The sequence below is a fragment of the Rhincodon typus genome, chromosome 3 (genome assembly GCF_021869965.1).
Source record: "Rhincodon typus isolate 14 chromosome 3, sRhiTyp1.1, whole genome shotgun sequence".
In the NCBI taxonomy this organism is placed as follows: domain Eukaryota; kingdom Metazoa; phylum Chordata; class Chondrichthyes; order Orectolobiformes; family Rhincodontidae; genus Rhincodon; species Rhincodon typus.
This window is the reverse complement of record NC_063334.1, coordinates 51571381-51586506: the sequence shown is the minus strand read 5'-3', so window position 1 is coordinate 51586506 and position 15126 is coordinate 51571381. Positions and strand designations below refer to the sequence as shown.

Below are 15126 nucleotides of genomic sequence, written 5' to 3'. Positions count from 1 at the left end.
GTGTATTATGGAAAAAATGGTTTTTACTTGAGTGATGGCACTACAGTAAGCATTAAATCTGAAGACCTAGGCATGGTCACATTACCTGGCAGGTAACATTACAGGTTAGGCTGTGTTTATTGTGAAAGCCACTACTGGGTGAAGCAATGATCATGCAGACACAAGAACAAAATGTCAGCCAGCTGATGCCACCAGCCTTGCTTGCACAACTGCCATTTTGGCACAAGGAAATGGATCACACTAACATTGATGGAGGGAGGAAACAGACATAGAAGCAGCATTGGGAAGGGCCCTCCTCAGGCAACGGAGAGACCTGGGTGGTGGGTGAGCATAGGGAGGAAGGAGGAGGGGAAGCTTCTCCATCAGCCCCAGGTGCCACATCCACCTCACCCCTAGTCTGCTGTCAGCAACACAAGTGCAAGCAGACACTTTATGCAGCCCATTGCAGCCAGCTGAAGTCTAGCTGCACTTGTCAGTACCATTTTGAATATGACACATCATTTAAACAAATAAAAAAAAACAAGATGTCATGCTTATGAGTTTTTAAAATTTGATGAGTTTTGTAATAAGCTCAAAATCATTGTCAGGTTAGTTTCAAGGAGACAAGTATTGCTGGATTAGTTGGAGATGTCAGCTGGGGTTACAGAGAAGAGAAAAAGATTAGGGGAAACAGCTTGAAAATGATTGGGGTACTTCCAAATAAGCAGCAGTGACTTTCAGAACAGGAGTTAGATAACTGGTTCTTGTGAATTTTGTTTTAAAATAAAATCAGGGTGGTGGTTTAAATCAGGACAGGGAAACTATATAGTTCAACTAGATGTACAAGAACAGGTAGCAATATCAATATTCATTATTCTATTTGATATTTGTGAAAATATGATGAATGTGAGGAATTTGAAAGTATTTTGCAAAATTTCCTTCACCAGATTGTTCTTGGCCCAAATAAGCAGGAGGTATTTCTGGATGTGGTATAGAGAAATGAGGTGGACCAAATGGACTAGGCGACTGTGGGGAAACATTTGGTTAAGAGTATTATGGTATCATAAGTTTTACATTAGCAACGGCAAACTGCCTAAAGAAACCAAATGGATGCTATATGTTTGGAGGTGTTGGACAAGGCTAGGATATTTGAGGAATTGCTTTGTAACAGTGCTAACAAAATATCAGTTGAAGCAGAGATAAAGAATTAAGTGAAAATTGTTAGGAAGATATTCTGGAAAAACTGGCTATCATTACAACTGATGAGGTTTGTAAGATATGTGATGCAATACAAAACATTAAGTTAAAGAGGGTCATGTGACTTCCAAATTATTTATAACAAAGCTTTGAGCTAGTTGCTTGACAAAGAACAAAGTTTTCACATATGGGAGTAAAGGGCTGTGGCAAACAGACTTGCTAAGTCAAAGTGTCTGGAGCAGAAGGAAAAGACAGAGGAAAAGAGCAGCAGTTGGTGTGTTCAATGGAATGAACAGGCTACTGTAGTTTATGAGCTACTGAAGCCTGATGTGAGACAGAAATGGCCTGTTGACAAAGCATTGGACACTTGGGCTTGGCAAGTCTGTTTGTCAAAGCTGTCCATGCCCTTTACCTCCATTTGTGAAAACTTTGCACTTTGTCAAGCAGCTGGCTCAAAGCTAGTATAAAGCCTGTTTGGAATAGTCACATGACCCTCTTTTTAACTTGTTTAAGATGCAATGCAAAACATTACAACTGATGAGGTTTGTAAGATAATGATGGCCAGTTTTTCCAGAATATCTTCCTAACAAATTTTGACTTGATTCTTTGCAGAGGAACCACCTGAGCAGGCTTTATTGCTAGTACGAGATTTAGGAAGTTCAAAAACTGAAGGAAGGCCCTCAACATTATCACTTGGAAATTTTAACTTGTTGATTCGTGGAAACGTGAATCCAATAGAAACTGGGATTCTTTGCTTTAAGCAGTAGTTCTGTGGAGAGTTCAATGTGTGCCAAGCATACAAAAAGAGGAATAGTTCAATAGTTTTATGCTAATTGCAAGAAAAATACAGTGGGGATAGCAGAAGGCTTACCATAACCTTCCAATCTTGCCTAGATAACAGGGGAAAGTGTCAGGACTGGAAAGCAGTAAATGTGATATTCTTATTCGTGAGGAGGTGCGAGGACAGTCATATTAACTGCAGGCCAGTCACTTCAACATCAAGTGGTTGGTAATGTTTTAGAAACAATAATTGGGGGAAAAATAAACAGGCTGAAAGCTTAGTTAATTAAGGGTAATCAATATGGATTTGTAAAAGACAATTTATGCTTGACTAATCCAAATGAATATTACAAAAGTAACTAAGAAGGATGATGAAGGGAATGCAATGGTTGTTGTCTATATATTTTCTAAGAAAGTATTTGACAAAGCACAATATAAAGGCTGGTGATCAAAACAGAGGCTGGTGCAACAGTGCCGGCTTGATGGGACAGCTATATCTAGAGCATGGTAATTCAAGTTAACAGTTTAAAAATATGGCTTTCATATTCTGCATCCCACCAAGCCCATGTAGACCTTTTCTTCTCAATGTTTGAGTGCTTTGATTTGTTGTTAATTCAAAGAACCCTATGACAGTGAAGAAATGGAACTATATTTTCAAATCAGGATGGTGGGCAGCTTGGAGGGAAACTTACAGGTGGTGCTGTTCCCTTGTATCTGTTGTCCTTGTCGTTCCAAGTAGTAGGGATCAGAAGTTTGGAAGGTATGTCAAAAAAGCATCATTTCAGTACATCTTGTAAATGCTACACGCTGCTGCCAATGTGTTTCAGTGGTAAAGGGAGTGAATGTTGAACAGGGTGAATGGGATGCCAATCAAGCAGGCTACTTTGATCCAGATGGAATCAAGTTGCGAGTGTTTTTGAAGTTATACACATCCAGGCAAATATTCTGTCATGACACAGTGGCGAGCACTGCTGCCTTACAGTGCCAGCAACCCAAGGTCAATTCCACCCATGGGCAACTGTCTGTGTGGAGTTTGGACATTCTCCCGGTGTCTGCGTGGGTTTCCTCCAGGTGCTCCAGTTTTCTCCCACAATCCAAAGATGCACAGGTTAGGCAGATTGATCATGCTAAATTGCCAATAGTGTCCAGGAATGTGCAAGTAGGTGGATTAGCCGTGGAAATGCAGGGAATAGGGGAGGGGGTTGGGTTTGGTTGGGATCCTGTTTAGAGGGTCAGTTGGACTCAATGGGTTGAATGTCTTCCACACTTGCAGGAATTCTTTGATCATGTTCCTGATTTACATCTTTGTGAAGAAACTTTGGGGAGTCAGATGGTGAGTAACTTGCTTCAGCATTCCCAGCCACTGACCTGCTGTTGTAGCTATAGTATTTATATGGCTGGTCCTGTTCAGTTTCTGATCAATGATCACCCTCAGGACATTTTGAGTGTTTTTTTTTAAAATGTGGGTGTTATTGACTAGACCATTAATTTTTGTCATCCCCAATTGCCCTGGAGAAGCTGTCATCTCAAATCACAGTCCTTGATGTCGAGGAACACTTGCAGTGCTGTTAGCAAGGGAGTTTAATTTTGAATCAGACAGTAAGGAATCAGGGATGTAATTCCAATTAATGTCAGTGAGTAGGATCTGTCTGCTTCTCTCTGCAGTTTTTGGTAGTAGCAGAGAGGGAGAGCAGATCATTAAAAAAAATGCACTAGAGGAGCCGGGTGAAAGTAGTAGCCTGGAGAGATTGTAGGAGAATGTTGGAGAACAACAACACAGCACATGTACTACAGCTGCAGGAGAAGAGCGTAAACACAGGGCAGAGTGTGTAGGGAGGGTGGGAAGGTTCATAGCTCAGTGTACTAATTTAAATTGAACCACTAAAAGAATATTTGAGCATGAACATATTCCCCAAATATTTTACAATAATGAAAAGTAATAATTTACTGCTAGACTTTTCTTATGCAGGAATTGCCACAGTATGCAGCATCCATTCCCTTCTTTCCAACATTATCAAAAGTATTTCAATATGATGGTACTTGACAACATTGCTTTCACTTTTTGATATAAAATACAGACCAAAAAGCCAACATGTTTCAGTTAGATTTTTAAAAATTATTTAAACTGTTTAGTTTTATCTAGGTTCATGAGTTGACAATACAAAAAAAAACTTTTAATAAGTAGATAATTGAGAATCCAATTCATTTTTCATGTATGAACTAATACCATTTTAAAAACTAATTTTTTCACAAATTATCTTACACTTTATAATACCCAAGAGAATAATAGATATAGTACGTTAAGATGCTTTGTTAAAATGTACCCACAGAAATTATCTCCTTACCTCAGATTATTGTTTGCAGCCATGGATCTGGTTGTCCGTTTGCCCGTAGGGCTTACGCCAGGAGCAGCACAGGGATTAGAAGGCTTACAACTCTGTGTGCTAGACTGCAGTATTATCCTATGTTTGTATGCAGTTAAAATGGAACAGAAATAAAGTCTGCATTTAAGAAGGTCACCAAATCAGCAATTTGCTTCAGTTAAGATACAACCTGATCATCATGCCAGAGAGTGAAACAGCTACATTGCTTATAATTTGCTACTTGCAGATTAAATAAAAAGATTCACCCTGTATTTCTCAGCTTAACAATAATGCAATTATAAATCACAATTTAATCTTGTGAGATTAGATGTATATTAAGTACAGTAGACCAAATCAGATATCTTAATAGGATATCCTTAAACATAAAACATTTTAATTACATACATTTTTCACATATTTTAGAATTATTGGAAATGCCCAAACACAAACTCTTCCCCCAGTTCCCTTCTATAGTTTGCATGTTTCTGATATTGATATTAGGAAGCTTCATCATATTTCTTCCCCCCACCCCACCCAAACAACCCCACTTCCTTCTCTCACCTTTTCTTGACATGGTCAGTACTATGATTTTATTCAAATAGTGGCAAGGGATCTTTAGAAAATGCTGGTTTAACAGCTTAACTGAAAGGCACCCTCACACTGTGCAGTTCTCCATCATTTAGAAATTGGCAGATGGAGTTTAATCTGGACAAATGCGAGGTGATGCATTTTGGAAGATCAAAATTCATAAGCAAATTATACAATAAATGGTAGAACCCTTAGCAGCATCAACATAGAGAGATCTGGGGGTACAGATCCACAGATCCCCAAAAGTGGCAACACAAATGGATAATGTGATCAAGATGGCATACAGCACTCTTGCCTTTTATATTCAATGCCCTGACTAATAAAGTTGTCAAGTCATGTTACAGCTGTACAGAACATTAGTTAGGCCACATCAGGAATACTGCAGGGTCACCACACAACCAGAACGACATGGATGCTTTGGAGAAGGTGCGGATAAGATTTACCAGAATCTTGCCTGATCCGGAGGGTTTTAGTTATAAGGAGAGTTTGGATAAACTTGGATTGTTTTCACTCGAAAGACAGAGGCGGAGGGGCAACTTGATAGAGATCTACAAAATTATGAGAGGCATAGATAGGGTGGCTAGTCAAAGGCTATTTCCCACAGTGGGAAGGTTAACTACAAGAGGGCACAGGTTCAAGGTGAGAGATGGAAAGTTTAGGGGAGAAGTGCAGGGAAAATTTTTCATCCAGAGGGTGTTGGGTACCTAAAATACACTAACTAGGGGAGGTGGTGGAAGCAGGCCTGTTAGCAACGTTTAAGGCATATCTTGATAGACACACTAACATGATTCGAACAGAAGAAAGAAACCATGCATGGACAATAAGTAGTGGGTCTAAATAAGCACTAGGAATTGGTGCAGGCTCGGTGGGCTGAAGAGCCTGTTCTTGTGCTGTATTGAACTGCATTGCATCATTCTGTCCTGTACTGTTCTATCACCTATGTTTTACTTCTACATTGCAAGATCATTTTCAATTATATGCTTGTGTTTTGTCAACCGATGACCTTCTAATTTGGAGGCATGACTACTACTTTAGAGCAAAACCCGACATAAAAGGTGTTTCATGTCAAGTATCCAATATTCCCTCTCCATTTCTTTTTCCTTCTCTTCAATACAAACTTGTTACTATGTTCACTAATGCTTTGAAAATTTGATAACTTAACTGGCTGTCAACAAATTATTACACCTAAATAAACTGATGACTAAATTATAATGCTGCTTATATTTAGATTTGCTTCAAACTAGTTCTTTGAAATGTAAAAGTTTGTGAAATTAATTCCAATCTAAATGTTAGATAAGAATAGACAAGATAATCTCTGTAAAGTTTATTAAAAAGATGAACTTTTATTAAACACCAAAATTAAGCAGCAGTACTTTAATGAAATTAAGTCTCAAGACAAGATGCTAAATTATTTCTAAACGGGATTCAAATTTAAATACTGTGCTCATCTTAGTGATTGGAGGCTCAGGTGAGGACACTATCTACACATTTGCCTCCAAGGCATGCAGCATCCTGATTTGGAACTATATTAATTATTTCTTCATTGTCACTGGATCACAATCCTGGAACTTCCTCCCTGACACCACAGTTGGGCAGCTAACCTCTCATAGGCAACAGTGGTCCAAGGTGTTTCACCTCCACCTTCTTGAGCAGTTAGGGGTGAGCAACAAATGCTGCCCTAGCCAATGCTAATATTACATGAATTAATAAAAGTAATCAATTAGCTTTATGTATCTGACAGAATCATAGAATCAGAGTACAGAAGAGGCCTTTTGGTCCCTTGAGTCTACACTAGTCCCACTTTCCACCCTTTGGCCCATAGTCTTGTATATTATGATATTGAGTACTCGTTCAAGTAATTTTTAAAGGTTGTGAGCTTTCCCATCTCTACTAACCTCCCAGGCAGTGCATTCCAGATTCCCCCACCCTCTACGTGAAAGTTATTTTTGATCAAATCACCTCTAAACTTCTTTTTAACCTTAAAAGTATATTCCCTTATTGACCCTGTAAAAGGTGAACAGCTGCTTTCTATCCACCCTGTCAATGCCCCATAATCTCTCAAACCTCAATCAGTTTCCCTCTTTTTCTTTTCTGGTCATTTTCCTTGGAGCAGAGCTTATCCAGCGTCTCTGCAAATATAAAAGTGTTCCACAGGCAACATCCTGGTGATTCTTTGTACCACTTCCAGTTGAATTACGGCCTTCCTATAGGTATGGAGTCCAGAACTGCACACTGTACTCCAGCTATGATCCAACCAAAGTTCTGTACAGCTCCAACATAACCTCCCTGCTCTTATAATCTATGCCATTACTAATGATGGCAAGTGTCTCAAAATGCCTTAATTACCGTATTAACTTGTCTTGCTATCTTGAGGGATCTGTGGACGAACACATCCTTTTTCTGTTCCTCTAAACTTCCTACTGTCTTGTCGTTTATTGAGTACTTTTCTTATCTTGTTACTTCTTCCAAAGTGCATAACTTCACATTTTTCAGGATTAAATTCCATCCGCCACTAATCTATCCATCTGACCAATCCATTTACATCCTCCTGTAACCTCAGGTCATCTTCCTCACTATATCAGACACCCAGCTATTTTTTGTGTCATCTGCAAACATACTTATCCATTAACCCCACATTCCTATCTACCTATCATGAACAATAAAGGGACCTAGCACACAAACAGCCTTCTACCATCACCATGACTTCTAACACTAAGCCAGTTTTAGATACAACTTGCCAAATTACCCTAAATCTCATGTGCTTTTATCTTCTTCATCTGTCTCCCATGTGGGACCTTGTCAAAAGGCTTTGCTGAAATCCATATGAACCACATCGCTCACTTACACAACTGGTCACCATCCTTGAAAAATTCAAAATTTGTTAGGCACGACCTTCCTTGGAAAAAGCTATGCTACCTCTGATCAAATCTTGCCTCTACAAGTGGAGATCAGTTTTCTCCTTCAGAATTTTCTCGAATAGTTTACCTACCACTGATCTGAGACTTGCGGGTCTGTAATTCACTGGTTTATCTTTACCATCATTCGTGAAAAATAGAACCACATGAGCTGTTCTCCAGTCCTCTGGCACCTCCTGTGGCCAGTGAGAAATTAAGAATTTAGGTAAAGGCTTCTGTTAATTTCTCCCGTATCTCCCACAGCAGTGGGGGATGCAACTCATCTAGCTGGAGTATTTGTCCACTTTAAGCCCATCAAAGCCTCTGGCAGCTCCTCACTATCAATGGCAAATCTGTTCAAGAACCTCACAGTTCCCCTCTCTGAATTATGTATCTACATCCTCCTCCAAAAGTGACCAATGTCCTCTTGCTCCCTACACTGATTGCTCCCTTGGTCACTTATGGGCTCTACTCTTATCCTGGTTGTCCTCTTCTTTTTAATATTTTTCATGCTCCCAATTTGCTCTAATTCCTTCCTTAAGATCTCCCCTCTTGATTGATTTGCCTCCTCTGGACCTGTTAAAAGCCTCTTTTCCTTCTTGTTCAGTCCTGAATATTCCTAGATAGCCAGGGTTCCCTCGACTTGTTGCTTTTACATTTCACTCTAAAAGGGAACATGTTGGACCTGTACTCTCCTAATTCCTTTTTGAAAGTCTTCCCCATCACCTACTGTCCTGTTGTAGATACACCCGGAAATAGTTGCTCCCACTCTACCCTGGCCAGATTCTGCCTTATTTTAATAAAATCTGCCTTCCTCCAATCCAAAAACCTTTCTTTGCAGACCATATTTTTCCTTTTACATAACAAAGTTAAAACATAGTGTTATGATCTACATATGATCATTCTGTAAATATCATCGTTAACTACATTCATAACTTACCAGAGACAAGTTGATAAATAATAAGACCATATAAATCTCAGTACCAGAAAAAGTGTATTGATGCAATGGTAATTCACTTTTTATCCAGAAACTGTGAGTCCTTCCAGATCCAATTGTGGATAATGCCTGACAATTAAGTTAAGAATGAAGGAGATTCTACAAATAGTCCCATCATAATGCTGGAGGATTCCAGCACATCAATGCAATGACAAGGCTGAAAAAACAGTAAATCAACCTCAGGTAGAATGGCAGAGTGGATAATTCATTCTCATGTTCTCCAGCTTACAGTAAATGAAACTTGACACACAAAATATTACCACAAAAACACCTGAAGGCACTGGACACAATAATGGCCATGTGCTCTGACAATATCCCAGAAATAGTACTGGAGACTAGTGTGCCAGAACTAACTGCACTCTAGACCAAGCTATTTCACTACAACCACAGCAATGGCATCGACCCGACAATGTGGAAAATCACCTTGATGTAACCTCTCCATAAAAAAAAAAACTCTTGACAACTTCAAGAGAGATAGTAAGAACTGCCAATGCTGGAGTCAGAGATAACAGTGTGGAGCTGGAAGAACACAGGACGCCAGGCAGCAGAGGAGCAGGAAAGCTGACGATTCAGATCGGGAAGAAGGGTCCCAACCCAAAATGTCAGCTTCCCTGCTCCTCTGATGCTGCCTGGCCTGCTATGTTCCTCCAGCTCCACACTGTGTTACCCCAGACACTTCAAGCTGGTCAATTACTGCCACATCAGCATACTTTTGATAATCGGCCAAATGTTGGAAAGTGTCATCAATAGCGTTTTTATGTGATACTTATTCAGCAATTACCTGCTCACTGATGGCAGAGTTTTGATTCCATAGGGTCACTAATGAAGCCTGGAGCTTAAAGTGTGGCCTAAACAGAGTAAAAGAGCTAAATTCCAAAGGTAAAATTACGGTGACTGCCCTCAACATCAAGGCAACATCAGACAAAGTTTGGCAAACAGTCCTAGTAAAACTGAATTCAGTGCAAATCGGAGTAAAATTCACCACTGGCTGGAGTCATAGCAAGAACAAAATGAAGATGATCGTGGTTAATAGAGGCCAATTATCTGATTTCTACATCATTTTTGGAATTCTTCAGGGTAGTGTCTTAAGGCCAGTTGCATCATCAATAACCTTCACTCGGACTCAAGCTGAAAGGTGGGGATTATCACTGATGATAGCACAATGTTCAATTATAATCTGCAACTTCACAGATACTAAAGCAGTTCATGTCTGCATGCTACAGGACCTAAACAATATTTAGGCTTGGGTTGATAGCCGCAGAGGTTACCAGGCAATGACCAATCGCCAATGAGAAGGGTTAATTTTTGCCATTGATGTTCAATGGCATCACCATCATTGAATCTGCTAACATCAGCATCGCGAGGGTAACTTGACCAGGCATTTAACTGGATCAGTCATATGAACAAAGAAGCCAAAACAGCAGAGACTGAAAATTCTGCAGCAAGTAATTCATTTCCCGTCTCAGCAGGGCTTGTTCACCATCTACAACGCAGAAGTCAGGAGTGCAATGGAATACTCTCCACTTGTCCAGATGAACATTGCTCAAAGAAGAAACTTGACAACATCTAGGACAAGTAGCCCACTTAATCATCACCTCATCCATCAATTTGAACATTCGTTCCCTCCACCACGAGCACACAATGGCAGCGTGAACTGTTTAAAATACATGCACTGTAGGAAGTCCCATTGTTCCTTCCAAACTGATGGATTCTTATGATCTAAATGGAAAATTATAACTGTTGAATGGAACCCAACAGCATATTCCCCTCCAGGCCTCACACAAAAATGGAGAAAGTCTTACAGCACAGGAGGCCACCATTCAGACCACCGTGTCTGTGCTCACTCTTCAAATCAGTATCATTGCATTGTGCCAAACTCCTGCTTTTTCTCCTTATCTTTGCACATTATTTGGATAAATATCATCATCCAATGCTTGCTTGAATGTCTCAGTTGAACATACCAACCTGATGTAGACCAATATTGCTGTTCTTTTACTGTTACTGGAAAAAGTCCTAGAATGCCCTTTATAACCACAGTATGGGTATATTGCCAGCAAATGGACTGTAATGGTCCAAAAGATCGGTCGCCAGCACTTTCTACCTTCTCTAGGGCATAAGTGGTAAATCACCTTTACCAATGACAGCCCTTTGGAACATGGTGATCCACCTTCGTGAAACACTGTAGTTCATCTGCTGCAGGCATACCCATTGTGCTGTAAGGAAGAGTGTTGTGAGATTTAAACCTAATAATAGTAAAAAGAAACAGTGATTTAGTTCCAAGTAGGATGGTGTGTGAATAAGAGGGAAACTTGCAGGTAGTGTTTTCGTGCATGGATTGCCCATCTTTCAAAGTTGTAGAGATCACAAGTTTGGAAGGTGCTTTGGAAAAAGGCTTGGCAAGTTGCTGCAGTGCATCTTGTTGATGGTACACACCACTGTCATTGGAAGCAGTGAATGTCTATGGTTGAGATACCAATAAAGTGGGCTGCTTTGTCATGGATCATGTTGAGCATCAAATTTGGTATAGCTTCATCCATCCAGTCAAATTAGAGGATTCCATCACATGCCTGACTTCTGTTTCATAGCTGGTGGACAGGCTACTGGGGAGTCAGGATGCAAGTTACTTGCCACAGATATTCCAGCCTATGATCTGTTGTTGCATTTTATATGGCTGACCCAAAGTTACATTTCTGGTCAATGGTAACTCCCCAACTGGGAGGGATTCAGCCATGTTTTAACATGAACATACAAAATAGGAGCTGATGTAGACCATTTGGCCCCTCAAGCCTGCCACTCAGTAAGACTATTTGTCTCAGATTCCACATTCCAGTCTACCCTGAATTTTCTTCGGTTCCCTTGCCTAAGAAGAATCTACCTATCTACAGGTAGTTCTCTTATAACGCAATAGTTGCATTCTTGTGTGACCTCATGCCATAGAAAAACACATTATAGGGAAATCAGTTTACCTGTACAGCAGAAAGTTCATGTTATCCAAATGTAGTCCACTATTCATCAACCGCATTACAGCTAATTCGTGTTAATGAAACACGTGTTATAGCAGAACTAATTGTATTTACCTCAGCCTTGAAAATATTGTGTCCCTGCTTCCACAGCTTTCCACGAGTACCAAAGTCTCACACCCTCAAGAAAAATGCTCCTTATTTCAGTTTTTTTAAAAAAGGTGACCCCTAATTTTAAAAACAGTGCCGTGGTTCTGAACTCACCTACACAAGGAAACATCCTTTCCACAAGCACTTTTGCAGGACCCTTTCAGAGTCTCATTCACTTCAATCAAGTCACCCGTCAGTCTTCCAATCTTCAGTGGACACAAGCTCAGGCTGTTAAATCTACCTTAAGACAACCCACTCATTCCAGGCATCTACCTAGCAAACTTCCTCTGAACCACCCCCAACTTATTTGCATTTCAATCTCACTCAATGTCAAGGGAGATGGTTAGATTCTCTTGTTTGATGTGGCCCATTACCTGACATTTGCGTAGCACTAATGTCATTTGTAACCCATCAACCCAAGCCTGAATGGCGTCTTAACTCTTGTCACATATAGACACCAATTCCTTCAGGATCTGAAGTGCTTAAAGAGAAATAAACACTGTGCAATCATCAGCTAACATCCCTCATTCTGAGTAAAAACAAGAATTGTGGATGCTGTAAATCAGGAACAAAAACAGAAGCTGCTGGAAAAGCTCAGTAGGTCTGGCAGCATCTGTGAAGGAAAAAATCAGAGTTAAATGTTTTGGGTCTGGTGACCCTTCCTCAGAACCCTCATTCTGATGTTACAGAATTACGAAATGGATACAGCACAGGAAGTAGTAATTTAATATGTTGCATTTGTATTATCCATCATTGGATAGATCATTGATGAAGCCGTTTAAAGGACCTAGAACACTAGAGGAACTCTTGCAGCTATTAGAACTGAAAATGATTGGTCTTGAACAAACTCTACCATCTTCTGTGCTAGGTATGATATCAACCACACAATTAGAAAATGTTACAGCACCAAGGTGGCCATTTGGCCCATTGTAACAGTTTGTGGCTCTCTGGAGGAGTAATTTGCCTACTATTTTTGTTGCCCTACTTTCCACCGAGTCTTGCATATTCTCTCTTTTCAGATAATAATCCAATTCCCCCTCAGATGTCTCAATTGAACCTGCCTCCACCAATCTCAGGCAATGCATTTCAGATCCTAAACCACTTACTGTGGGAACATATCTGTCCTCTCGTCCTCATTGCTTCTTTTTCTAATTACCACAAACATATGGTTTGTTGATCTTTCCATTAATGAGAATACCTTCCCCCCAACGAGCCTATGTTCTGTCCAAGTCCCATAGAGATATTCCCCCAAAGTCCCACTGACTTAAATTTTGCCTGGCCTCCTAATGCCAGATTCAGGCCAATGCTATCTTGATGTCAAGGGCCGACACACTCGTCTCACCACAAAATTAGTTATTTGCCCATGTTCAGACCAGCATGCTAATGAGGTCAGAAGCACAGTCACCTTGTAGAACCTAAACTGTGCAAGAGTGAGCAAGAGGTACTGCGTGAATGCACTGTCAATGATTTTTTTCTAACAGTTTGCTGATGTCTGTGATGGGACTGACGGTGGGCGGGGGGGGGGGGGGGGTGGCAGCGTGGGGAGGGGGGGGTGACTGGTCATTTTGGATTCTCCGTCTATTTGCAGACAGGATACACCTGGTCAAATGCAGGGCAAATGCCAGTGGAGGAACTATACTGAACAGCTTAGCCAGTGTGTAGTTTGAGTTAACAAGTCTTTGATACTATAGCCAGCATATTGTCAAGCCCCATAACCTTTGCAGTATCTAGTACATACAGTCAGAATTACAGCATGGAAACGGATCCTTTAGTCCAACTTGTCCATGCTAACCAGATATCCCAAATTCATCTAGTCCCATTTGCCAGCATTTGGCCCATATCTCTTTAAAACCTTCCTATTCATGTACCCATCCAAGTGCCTTTTAAATGTTGTAATTTTACCAGCTTCCATCACCTCTTCTAGCAACTCATTCTATACATGCACCACTCTCTGCGTGAAAAAGTTGCCCCTGAAATCCCTTTTAAATCTTTCCACCTTCACTTTAAACCCATGCCCTCTAGTTTTGGACTGCCCTAACGTGGGGAAAAGACCTTGGTTATTCACCATCTATTAACAGTAACTTGATATTGTGTCAACAGAAGCGATTTGACCAAAGACTAGCATCTGTAATGTTAATTACAGGAACGGCAAGAATGGATGAAGTCAACTGTAAATGCTTCAGCTTCAACTTTTGCACTAATCTGCTGGTGTTGTGCATCATTGAGGAAGGGACTATTTATGGACTCTCTCTGCCTCATTAGTTGTTTAATTGTTCCATGCTATTTATGACAATGTAGCAGAAATGCAGATGTTTCATCTGATCCACTGTCTGTGGGATGCATAGCTGTCTACCACATGCTCCCTCTGCTGTCTCACATGCATATATTCTTACATTGCAGAGAATATCAAATAAAAAGAATACGACTGCTTTAAACAAAAGGTAGCCAATCATTATGTATTAGGTCTAATGAAATTCTATATATAAAAGTAGTCAATTGCAACACCATAAGAAACAGACACCTACCTGAGTGCCTGCGATGATGACCTTGTGTGCATTTTGTTTTCTTCCAATCTGAAATGGGTAATGCAAAATCAATTCAACAGGTGAACAAATAGCAACTCAACTAATACACAATTTGCTGACACAGAAATGCCTGATCTATTCAATTTACAAAACAGGACACAGAACACACTGCCTTAAAATGCAATAAGACAAATACTTAACTTATGTACATGGGGAATTTAAAAGAATCACACTTCTTGTTTAAGAACCAATATACAGAGTGAAACTAGCTTTGGTCATTGAAACAAATACGGAGAAGTTCAGCAGGTCTCTCAACAGCAGCTGTGGAGAAAAGAACAGCGTTAATGTTTCAAGTCCCATATGACTCCTTCAGAAGCCATTGAAACATTAAGTCTGTTTCTCTCAATAATTCAATTTTCCACAGCTTTCTGGAAAGGTTTTGGTTTTCATACTAAAACGGAATACTAGCTCAATAAATTGCAAGGTTACAGAGTTACATGAGAGAAAACCTGGGATGGAGGATTATTGTACTGGAACAGGGAGGCACGTATGGGCAGTAGTGGAAAATCTGATCAAGTGAAACAAAGAATTTGGAGGAGACCACAGCAGAAAAAAAAAGTTACTGAAGTCTGAATAGGAAGTAGTACAGAAGCTGCAGGATATGGTGAATGTATCATATAAACATGCAATAAA

The 15126-nt window shown here is 40.1% G+C and overlaps 1 protein-coding gene across 6 annotated transcripts in view; it reads right to left on the bottom strand.

Annotated features, from left to right (window-relative positions):
* The window catches only part of LOC109919808 (dual specificity protein phosphatase CDC14A-like), an 82025-nt gene that overhangs the window by 2622 nt on the left and 64277 nt on the right, over nt 1–15126 (bottom strand). For 2 of the 6 annotated variants that reach the window (XM_048620238.1, XM_020519837.2), the window contains exons 13-14: nt 14434–14481; nt 4302–4418 (exon numbers count right to left, since the gene is read on the bottom strand). In XM_048620238.1, coding sequence (XP_048476195.1) covers nt 4302–4418; nt 14434–14481 — 165 coding nt within the window. Of the gene's footprint in view, nt 1–4301; nt 4419–6234; nt 7999–8021; nt 8868–14433; nt 14482–15126 lie in introns of those variants that run through there. The other 4 variants (XR_007266124.1, XM_048620252.1, XM_048620264.1 and 1 more) reach the window with 4 other exon arrangements.